Below are 12,026 nucleotides of genomic sequence, written 5' to 3'. Positions count from 1 at the left end.
TAAAAATCTGTGAGCAAGCTCACACTAACTCAACTTAGAGGGAACACTGGCTGCAAGTATCATGGATGGACATGAATCTGAAAGATCCACTCTCAGTATTACTTTGAATGGGAAATGATCACTGAATAACTATAAAGATTCATTTGCTCACTTCATTACCCCATGTTACTCATGGAAAAATAATAATCTGTTGTGAATAAATGAACTAATGATTTCCCCCTCTTAGTCTATTAGCAAATTAGTCACAAGTGATTAGCATTTCTCATAATTGAATTATTCCAAATAATGTCTTCTATGACTCAATTTTGCTTGTCACATCCCCAAGAAAATAATATTACATGGACAGGAAAGAGATAGAGGGGACCCTACAAAGGCTGCATTCAGGTGATCAATTTGAGCTGACATAGGCACTTTCCTCAGGCAGATTTAAAAGTCAAGGTCAGACACGCACAGCTGCTGCCTGTTCTGCCCTCACACTCACCCGGTTCTCTGACACCTCTGAGACACATCAAATAGTTAACAGTTGAGAAGTACAGCATACTGTTGAATGAATACCGTCACCACAGAAAAACTGTACGATGTATAACATCAAGATTTTAATATTAATCTAATCTTAGAATGCTTTTTAATTACAATGATGATTAATTTTATAAATGTTTGATTTATAATATGTATGTACGTATGATAGGTATTGTTTTAATTGCTGAAGTGCCTGTGTTGTGAGCCGCCCTGAGCCTGCTTCGGCGGGGAGGGCAGGATACAAATTAAATATTATGAATATTATTAAGTTGTAGCAAAGTCTTCTCCTGCACTCCTCTTGTGTTTCCTGGTGTCTGACTGTGGGAACATGCAAGCAAGGCAGATTGGCAGTGTGAATTGCCCAGTCTGCTCTAAGCACTCACTGCCACAACCATAAACACACCAATGTGTCCCTGCGCAATATACGGGTGCCTCATGTGGGAGTGTGATTGTGATTTGTCCACTCCATTTTGAAGCGGCAGGATTTGCAATGCCTCCCATGTGCACAGAGCTGCCTGTATCCAGCCACAGTGTCTCTGACAGTCAGAAACAGGACAGCTATACATGGATCAAAGGTTATACTTCCACGATCATTTCACAAAATGATGATGCAAGGAATAAAAGTTAGAATATTTTATCTGCTGTGGATGTTTTGTTATCTGTCACTTATTCCAATGGTCATAAGTATTATAACCCATCTGAAAGGAACCCTGGCCTTGTTTACTGAAGAGGATGAACATTCCTCTCTGAAGAGACCACTAATAATACTTGAATGATGGTTGCTAATAAAATCCTGTTTTACTGTCAGCAGAATTTGCTAATGAGACAAGCTGACAAATGCATGGAAGTCCATGTGGCGAGATCCCTGGCATTAAGAAGTGTTTTTTAACATGTAATGTTGTTTGGTCATTAAGTTACTGATAGGAAAAATACTTAGTCACTTCCCAGCTGTTCAGTGGCAAGCTAAAACATAAAATTCAAACCATTAAATAGGTCTGAAAGCAAGAGAACAGGTGGCAAATGGTTTATATGGCAGATGGTGTCTTTTTTAATATTTGTACTCGTTGCTAATTTACAATACGAGAGTCTATAACCACCAAGTTGTATTTGTATTTTACCTTTCTCACTCCAGTGAATTGTGTAGGAGGGTGTATGAAAACAAATAACATAATTCTTTGGCTTAAAAGGTAACATTATGTTTTGGCCTGCTTCATCTTGATGCAATGCTCATAAAACATAGAACCAATTTCTAACTCCAGGTGTCCTTTGCCCCTCAGATGGGAATCCAATCTGACAGTTGGTGGGTTCCAGAAGCTTACACCTATGCCAATTTTCATTTATAGCTGAAAAGACACTGGAATTACTATTCAGACAATCACAGAGTTTTTTTTTCCCTTCTAGGTGAGAACAAGTTCATAGTAGGCAGGTGTACTAAAGGTTTCAATCAGACAGTTTTATTGTTCCTCTGCAGGCAGACCACCAGAAAACCTGCTTCTTTTGGCGTATTCTTTCCTTTTGGATGGTCCACGGATAGGTAAGCAAATGAATAAATAAAAAATGAAGAACAGGGTGAAAAAGGACTTGGGAGAAACAGTAGAATGCAACATAAACTCTTCTAAATTAAAACAGGAACAATCATGGCTCTATAAATACCACCCGGTGCTTAAAATTATCATCTGCTAAATGCATAAAGCAAGACTACAGATAAGCAAGGCTGGCAACTGTTTTATGGACTATGGCATAACATAATGCTGTGAACCCATTATCTTTGTCTGTGGACTTCTGGTTCTCTTATATAGAATATAGACTAGAATATAGTCCATTACCCATTTTAAGATTACCCCAGTTATATTCTGCTCAGGATGTGAACCGCTCCACTCAGGAGGGGAAGTGGATTAGAGGGGAAAACATTGAGTAGACTTAAACTATGTTTTGCAAAGTTCTGAAAAAGTTAAGGCCTTGGCTCTAAATCAGCTACCTTGTCTCGGCAGCACCTTCCACCAGCGCTGATCTCCTGCAGCCTGTGATCCTTCCCTCTCTGTCCAAATGTCTTCCTATGCTGTTGCCATTCCTGTCTGTTGCCACCATTTTGAATTAAGTGGATCCGTACCTGTATTCGCCCTGCAAGTGCCTCAATATTATTATTTTTAAATAGGTCTCCCAGAAAAATACGTGGTGCTGCACTGTGATAAAGATAATAATTATCATATGGTATTGTGTGTAGAATACCCAGAAGACTGTTTGGCAGCCAGAAGTTCTAGCTCTTTTACCACTATGCAGCACTAGACGGCAAGCTAGACTTATTTTTAAGACAGACATTTCAGAGGTAGTTGGCCATTGCCTGCCTCTGTATCATGACCCTTGTATTCCTTGGAGGTCACTCTTCCAAATGCCAGCCCAGGCAAACCCTGCTTAGCTTCTGAGATCTGATGAGAGAAGGTTAGCCTGGGCTATCCAGATCAGGGCTGTAATAAAGATAATAAACAAACTCTGCCTTCAGGCTTACCATTTAAAAATACAAGACCATTAGCAAAAGGGAAGAAAGGTAAAAGAAGAAGGAACCAGAAAAATGCAAAACTGGGAAGAAAAAAAGTGAAGTTCTGAAACAGATTAACCCAGAAGTCGAGATGGAAAAGAAGTAGTAAGTCAAGATGGAAAAGAAGTAGTAAGTCAAGATGGAAAAGAAAGAGAGATGTCTGCAGCAGAAAAAGAAGAGAATGGTTTTTAGCAATATATAAAATTGGTAGCAAGAGAGCCTGGTATTACTGTCACCAATTGGAAGAAAATTCCAAGAGATTTGGGGGAGATAGAGCCTGGAAAAAGGAGGAGGACCTCAGCAAGGTGCAATACCATACAGCCCACCTTTCCTCTGGGGGGACTGACCTCTGTTGTCTAGATATCGGTTAAAATTCCAGGAGATCTCAAGGACCACCTAAAGGTTGCCAACCATAACTAACAGTAGATTAAATAAAAGAACAGAATGAGAGAGAGAACTCACAGAGGACTCCAAGGGTCTGTACTTGGGCAAAAAAAATGGAAGCATAGGACACAAGAACATAACAGAGAAAAGGGATTGGCAGAGAAGTAGGAAAATGGGCTAACATTTCAATTTTAGATAAGTAAAACTTAAGGTAAAAAAAAAAAGACATTCAGTCAGAAAGGCAGCAAGAGCAGATATATCAGAGCAAAAAGTCAAAGAGAGATCAGAAGAAAAGTGAGTCTGTAGCCCACTGGCAGTAATGCTTAATGTTAAATGAATAAATTGTAAAACCTAAAGGAAGGAAACAAAGTGAAGACAATTCTTACGAAGTTCCAGATGACGAAAGAAAGAAAAGTTGTCAAGATTGTCCATAGGATATGGGAAAAGCAACACATACAGTACAACCATATGCAGTTATCCAGGTCAAGCCCGTTGATACCAGTGGTCTTGGATGCAAGTAACCCTGCATAGACTGTGCTATTAGAGAGCTAAGAGTAAATGTGTGCCCATTAATTCTGAGTCCATGATGAAGAAGAATACAATAATTAGTTGTGCAAGGAGCTAAAAATGAGTTGCAAAAGAAGAGAAAACTTAAAATGTGATTTAGTGAGTAAGACATCATTAAAAATGCAAGAGCAGTTTCAACAGAGTGATACAAATAAAAAACCACATTAAAACAGAACTCTCTAACAACAAACATTTAACAAAGACTGCTGTACGGGAAACAAGATGGTAGGTAAATGGACAACAGTGGCAAGTCAGTATTAAACAGCTGTGGTAGAAACAGAAGCTATAGGCAGAAAACTCTACTGAAAGCACTTTACAAAAGAAGGAATTCCTGAAGAGGCACTGAAGCTGCCAATAAAACAATTAATTTGTAAGCATTCCAGCAGCAGGAAAATAGATCAGTATCACGCAGCCAAAATAAACCAATACAGAACAAACTATGCTGGACCAGACTTGCTATGTAATGTGCTGATTTCAAAATTACCACAATATTGAAAATCTGTGTTCTAAGATGCTACACAGTAGAAATGAGAATTTCTATATTGTCAAAAACTCTTACAAATAATGTCCAATTCAACTTAAACAATATAACTGAATGTCTTTTGAAGGCAACAATCCCAATAGTAATAGTCCTGCAAGGACTCGAAGCATGTTTCTTCAATGGGAAAATTCATACAGTTGTAATTTCCAAGAGGGATAAGTAATAAAGTCACCAATTATAAATTAATTAGTCATCCACGCAACTTCCGGATTGTCCAGAGGTTTCAAGCAGAAACCAAGCCCTTCTTCAAGATGGTATATTTTAGGAATATTTCCTTATGATACAAAAGTAATTTTTCTACATGAGATCCCAATTAGAATATTCAGACTGGAAAAGCTCACTGGGTTCAAGACTTTGGGAAATACCCAAAATAATTAAGCTAGTCATCACTAATACTCAGCACACTATATTTTTGGTGGCACAGGAAAGATTATCACCATCTTTCCTCCAAGGCAACTTGCATTTGATGATGCAAAAATAAAATGTCAAAACAAATTAACCAGGTGTCTGACTGCTTCATTGTACTGTATTTTATTGTACATTATTTTTATTGTTTGTAACAGTCACTAGCCCTATGGAATAAAACTGAATTGAACTGACTGCCTCATTGACACAGAGCTAAGGGTCATTGTAAGAGTGGAGGTATTAAGAAACTCACTCAGATATAGGACAAAACAGGAAAACAATGGCTCAGCTGCCTTGATTCGAGTTAGCTCATACCCATACAACGCACAATGTGGGTGGGGAACTGAACAAGTTACCAGAGAAATTTATCCTCCTGCTTTAATAAATTTCTCCTTTATTTGAACAAAAATATTCAGCCTCATCTATCTGTTTACTAGCTGGAGTATACATCTGTATGAGCCTCTGGCTAAGAAGCCTGAGAAGCTGGGCAGGGGCTGTGGCTCAGTGGTAACAGGGCTGTCAATTACTGGTGGGAAACTTAGTGGGGCAGCCCTCACTGGCACCATAATGATGTTGCAGGGAATGTGCTGATATCACTCACCATGGATCCAGAAGTGACATTAGAGCATCTCATGTCACTTTCAGTTTAAACATGATTTAACATAGGCACACTGGTGCACCACCGAGATGCCAGGCCTTTCTTCCATTGCCAGCCCCAAAGTTCTCCTTCTGATACCCAGGACACCGGCAGACATCAAAAGTCTAGGGAGCCTCCCACTAAATCAGAAAGCCTGGCGACCCTCACAGTAGAGGATCTGCTTTGCAAAAAGAAGGCTCCAGGTTCTCTCTTCAAAATTTCCAAGGTTTTTTAAAAAATCAAGAAACAGGCAATGTTAAAAAAAAAAAAAAAACTCCACCTGAGGCCCTGGACAACCAATGCCAGTTAGAGTGGACAGTACTGGCCTTGGCACATCTGTGGTCAGGCTTGGTATAAGGCATGTGTTCTAGATCCAGTCTTTGGTCTCTTCCCACTTGGCAGGAAGGGTTAGTGTTTCATGCAGTGGAAGGGGTAGAAGTTCAACAGTAAATGTTCCATCACCCAACTCCATCAGTCATGTGTGCTGGCCAAACGAAACCCAAAGGACTCTATTATGGTCCCATTAACTTCCCTCCCACACATATTTTCTCTCCGTTTTTCTTTTCCTTTACTGACTGAGCTGCCCTAGTAATGTGTTTTCTTCTTTGCTAAAGAGCCCCAGCTGTCCCACTCTTGTCACAATATGATATTTTGGCTGTTGGCTCAGCCCAGGCGCCTGAGAGAAGGATCAGGTGCCTGCTTTAACTTAAACAACTTAAATGGTGCTTAAAGTGTTTTGAAATTCAAAAAATAGCAAAGTATTTTATTTAACAGAAGGGAAAGGTCAGGTGAAATCCAGGGCTGAAATTTCTGAGGTAAAACGAATACATGCATAGAATTTAGTTCTTATGTTTCAGGCTAATCAAAATTTCTAAAACTATTCACAGAAACTTAAATCTTTATGTTGAAAGGCTTTGTTTCAGTGTTTTCCCCAAAACCTTCAGTACCCTTTTCTTTGCACATTTTCTGATTCTTTTGGTTTCCAGAAGGCTGATAGACTCTTTCTATTATCCAAACCCCTTCTCTTGAAACACCAGTACTTACCCTTGAATTTTTAATTGATTCTTAAGGTTTTTAAGCCCATTTTTTAATCACACCAGACCAATGATCTCTGCACTTTTCAGAGCTAACTCCCTGTTTGACTGTTTCTTCTCTCTCTATCCCCTTTCCTTGGCCAGAATGGGAGTCTTTGCCTACATCCCAAACTTCCTTGCCAATTTCTCTTGTCTATTTTAATTTGCTCTCAATCAGGGCTGAATTCCAAAACTGTCAGTACTCAACTCTTCTCAGCTAGGGCTGAAATCAGACTGAATTTTCCTCAGCATCCAGTTCACAAGTCTTTCTCTGTTTAGCTGCTCGGGCAACCTCCACAAAGTGCTCCCTCCCTCCCCGTACCCCCTGCCTTTGCAAAGGCTGCTTGAGCCTCGGGCAGCCTCCGCAAAGCGTCAGATTTATTTCTCCTGTTGCAGATCTTTTAATTATTAATAAAGTTGCAGCCCATCATTTCATCCAAGGATACTGTTACCATCTATTTATTCAGGTAAGATTTGAGTTTACACAAGCTAATCTAACAATTCTAATAATAGGTTGTTGTGATCCTAGGCCTAGTATGGCCTACAGGCTTCAGGGAAGCCTGTATTGGAGTAGTAACAGGCCTACATTTCCCAGGAACTCTTCTGTCCCTCTGATTGGCTGGGCAGAAGTTCAGAAGGGGAAACTTGCCCAGTGGAGACCAGAGGGGTGGAACTTGGGAGGAAACAATAAAAGGACTAACTAGAGAGGGAGGGTTGTTCCCTCTGGAAAGGCTGAAGTCAAGAGAGTTCTCTCTGGAAAAAGGCTGAGCTGGAGAGAGGCTGAAGCTACGAGGGTTCCCTCATTCAAAGAATGGTGAGTCAATTGGAATTATAGGAAGGGAACATATAGTGAGTCATTGTCAGAACTTGGATGAACTTCAGACGAGTCCAATACTTGTTACGCGCAGGGACGCAGTTCCCCCTCTTCGTTCCTCTGCATCAATATGGGTCCTACGGCGACGTCGGAAGCGTCGCATTGAACCACGAAGGGTTTTAATTCATTGGGGTGAGCCAGTATTGGTTCAGAAGTGAAGAGCTGTTTGAGTTCTTGGAAAGCTCTGTGACACTCAGGCGTCCAGACTAGGCGCGCCCCGGGCTTTTTCGCTGCCTCCCCCCTCCCCTTCGTCTTTAGAAGTTCTGTGAGGGGGAGCATCACCCGGGCGAACCCCTGAATGAATCCGCGGTAAAAATTTGCGAACCCGAGAAAAGATTGTAACTGCCGTCGGGTTCGTGGTGGTTCCCAATCTAGAACCGCTTGGATTTTTGCTGGATCCATCGCCAGTCCCTCCCCCGACACTCGGAATCCCAAGTAGTCTAGTTCCGTCTTGTGGAACTCACATTTGGATAGTTTGGCGTACAATTTGTTTTTACACAGCGTAGTTAACACTTTTCGCACCAGGGGTACATGGGACTCAAGGTCCTTTGAATAAATAATGATGTCATCAAGGTACACCACTACCCCCTTAAACAGAAACTCTCTTAACACTTCATTTATAAAATTCATAAAAAACCCCGGCGCGCCCTGGAGTCCGAATGGCATCACCAGGTATTCGAACTGTCCCATAGGGGTGTTGAATGCAGTCTTCCACTCGTCTCCCTCCTTAATCCGTACGCGGAAGTACGCGTCCCGGAGGTCGAGTTTAGTGAAGATTTTCCCCTCGGCCACTGTGTTCAAAAGGTCTCTTATCAACGGGATCGGGTAAGCATTTGACATAGAAATCCCGTTTATCCCGCGAAAATCTGTGCAAAGCCTAAGCCCCCCGTCCTTCTTCTTACGGAAGAGCACAGGGGCTGCGTGGGGGGCCGTGGCTGGCCGAATGAAGCCCCGTTTCAAATTTTTGTCAATGAATTTTCTCAGCTCCGCTTTCTCTGCCCAGCCCATGGAATACAGTTTCGCCTTTGGTAGCGTCTGCCCTGGGATTAGTTCGATGGCACAGTCCGTAGGGCGATGCGGGGGGAGCTCATCCGCTTCCCGCTCACTAAATGCCTTTTTCAAGTCCCTGTATTCTTTGGGGATCGAACCTATCTCCTCGAGTGTAAGGCAGAGTCTCTCGTTCTGGGGGGGTTTCGGGCCCCATCTCGTTTCGGGCCCCATTCAGGTTTCCAGTGGTGGTGCTCACACCGCCAGTCCGGGAACCGCACGATTTGCTCAGCCCAGCGGATGTCCGGTTGGTGCCTGGCTAGCCATCCCGACCCCACCACTACATCGAAAGAGCACGATGGGGCTATGACGAAAGTTTCTATGCCCCAATGCTCTTCTGTTCCCACTGGGGTTGCCTGGGTCTCCAGGGTGCATGGTTCCCCCCTCATGGTTGACCCATCCATCTGTTCGAATTGGATGGGGTGGGGCAGGGGGGACGTGGCTAACCCGAGCGCTTCCACTAAGCGTGGGGTGATAATGTCTCTCGTGCACCCGGAATCAATCAGGGCCCGGGCGTGCATGAATCTTTTTAAATTGGGGTTCAAAAGGGTGACCGCCATGAACAAAAGCCCCCCAGTAACTCTCACCGTTAGTAGTGCCGGCGTTTTGTCGACCTGCCTCGCGGCACTGATTAAAGCAGGTCGCTGTCGTTTCCCGCCGACTCTTGGTCCCAGGACTCCTCACTGGATTCTTCTATGGTGGTAATATCCTCGTCAATCGCCAAGGAAGTGGCGACGGTGCCCCGACTGGGCTCCTTCGCACGCACGCCTTTCTTCTTCGGTGCGGTGGGTGTTTGTTTGGTCGGAGTTGGTGTTGGCTTTACCGGGCAGTTCGCGGCCAGGTGATTTGGATCTCCGCACCTGAAGCACTTTCGGGTGGTGGTGGAGGGGGTCGAGGTTGTGGGGCCTCGCTTGCCCTCTGCTTTGCTCGGGGAGGGGCTCGACTTTACTCCCTTCTTGCCCTGTTGTTGGCGCCGCATCCCAACATGCTGGAGGTCGGTCTCCACCTCTCCAGCTAGTTGGATCCATCCCACCAGGGTGTCTGGCCTCCCTTGGTGGTAGCACCGGTCTAAGATGTTCGCGTTCAGACCATTTTTGAACGCGGTGTACTTCATCACTTCATTCCAGCCCCTGGCAGCCGCGCAGTGGCCCATGAACTCGGTAGCGTACTCGCGTGTGGAGCGGTTGCCTTGTTCTATTCTTTGGAGGGCCGCGACGGCTTTCTCCTCGCGTAGGGGATCTCCGTACTGGCGGAGCATCGCCTGCAGGAAATCTGCCACCGTGGCCAGTTCGGGTTTCCGACCTGTGTAGAGCCCCACATACCACTTCTGGGCCGGTCCCCGCGGCCACGGCTCCCTGGAGCGTACGTATCTGGTCTCGAATCGTCCCTATGTTCTGCTGCATCTCTTCCGCCATCAGGGTTCGGGAGGCGTGGACCTCGTCGTGGATCTCTCTCACCCAATCGAACAATTCGTTGCGTAGTGTTCGGATCGGGTCCCCTCCGCCATAGGTGCCGAGCCCCTCGTCTCTGGGCTCGTCCTCGTCCCCTTCTCCTGCGCCCGCTGCGAGGGCTCGGTAGCGCTGTTCCGCGGCCGTAGACTTTCTCGGACTCCAGGTTCGCTGAGGAAAGGCGTCCACGGAAAACGGCGTGGGGACTTTAATCTTCCTCCTCGCCCCGGTTACCTTTGGGTCGAGGGGTTCTTCGTCTGGTGGGAGGTTAGGCTCTCCGTTGTCTGGGGCCAGTGCCGCCATCGGGCCAGGTTGCCAGCACAGATGAGTCCAAACAAAAAGGGATTACTGTTATAATGTCAGAACTTGGATGAACAGACGAGTCCAATACTTGTTGCAAGTTAGGATCTTTATTGAAGAACGACAGTACTATAGTAACGAAATAACAGTAATGGCGAGTCTGGGCAGTTGGCTACATTTTATGCCCACAGCAAAGCATAATAAAACAATAATTCACACGGTCTCAAGCGGTTGTCTCTTCTTCCCAGCCTTCGTTATCAGCGAAGGAGGATGCCCCCCTGTTGCGAAGGCCAAACGGCCTGGCTTCAAAGGGCACCTGTGGATGTTAAGCAGAGACTCTCTGCCGCCTGTCTCTCTGCCCTAAATATTTGGCATAGCAGAGGGGCTTGGGTCAATGACCGCTGTCAGGCACCTTAAGTTACAACATGGAGTCAGTTTAGTCAAGCAAAGCATTTAAAGTTACAAGTTCTGACAGTCATGTCAGGGCTTTTTATTTTGCTTTGTACCACCTTTACTTAGGGTTGCCAGTCTCCAGATGGAATCGGGGCATCTCCCACATTTACAACTGATCTCCAGCTGGCAGAAATCAGCTCTCCTGGAGAAAATGGCTGCTTTGAAGGGTGGACTCTATGGCATTACACCATGCTGGGGTCCCTCCCTCCCCAAACCCTGCCCTCTCCTGGCTCCATCACCAAAGTCTCCACATAGACCGGGCAACCCTACCTTTACTGTTTCCTTGTTCACTGTTGCACTAAACAAAACCCACTTGTTTGTTCATGAGCACTTATAATAAAATTATTGTTGTTATACTGTCTGAGTCTGCATGCCTCTTCAGTCATGGTTAAAAGGTACTTGCTAAGAAGGAAGACACAGGGGTCAGGTGGGTGCTCTGTGCCCTCCCATACAGACCATTACCAGAGTGGTGGCAGCCAGCAGAGGCCTTCCTGGGGGCCCTGCTTGTGACAGAGATGGAAAGCTTACCTTCTGAGTAGGGATAGCAAAGACTTTTTCTTGTTCATTCGTCTGACTCATGACCAGGGGTCTTTTTGTAGAAAAATAGGTGGTGGAGCTGATCCAGAATTGTTATGCAGCTGCACCTACTATTCAATGGATAAGGTGGGAAGGAGGAGGTAGAACTCTCAGAAAGGTTCAGGAGCTATGCTCCTGTGAGCTCCCACTGAATCCGAGGCCTGCTCATGACCATGACTTCAATATGGCTACATGGATTCAACAGTCTAGAAGTATTTAGTCAAAAAGAAAATATTTTGCATTCATCTTAGAATTTTCACATTCATATTTTCCCAAAGGATTTAATTATTAATTATTGACGCAATGGTTGATACAATGTACACTTCAGGACACACCGGGATCAGCCAGAAAAAAAAAATCACAGGCATATTTTAATTGACTAAAGTTTAGCAGAACAGCCTAGCCCATTAAAGAAAAAAATTAGGGTTTAATCCTATGAACTGTGAGCAAAGTTTTGCTCACATGATATAACTTTTCAGTTCCCTCTTCTAGCTACAGCCCCCACCCCCACAGCCTTTAAAATGCTGCCACCATGGTTAAAGGGATAGACAGGTACACTTTGAAAGTAATGCTGTACAAATTAATGACATCTGCAGCTCAGTTGAAGGAAGTTCCATCTGAAAAGTATTACTTTCACTAGGAGATACAAATTGAGACTTATCCAAA

The 12,026-nt window shown here is 44.3% G+C and overlaps 1 protein-coding gene across 1 annotated transcript in view; it reads right to left on the bottom strand.

Moving 5' to 3' along the window:
- The window catches only part of LOC132590791 (transcription elongation regulator 1-like protein), an 81,938-nt gene that overhangs the window by 10,840 nt on the left and 59,072 nt on the right, over positions 1–12,026 (bottom strand). Inside the window, exon 6 of the mRNA XM_060263718.1 lies at positions 9,648–9,885. Coding sequence (XP_060119701.1) covers positions 9,648–9,885 — 238 coding nt within the window. The remainder of the gene's footprint in view (positions 1–9,647; positions 9,886–12,026) is intronic.

Source organism: Heteronotia binoei, unplaced genomic scaffold, assembly GCF_032191835.1.
Source record: "Heteronotia binoei isolate CCM8104 ecotype False Entrance Well unplaced genomic scaffold, APGP_CSIRO_Hbin_v1 ptg000757l, whole genome shotgun sequence".
NCBI lineage: Eukaryota > Metazoa > Chordata > Lepidosauria > Squamata > Gekkonidae > Heteronotia > Heteronotia binoei.
The sequence above is the reverse complement of the archived record's forward strand: the minus strand, read 5'-3'. Positions and strand labels throughout refer to the sequence as shown.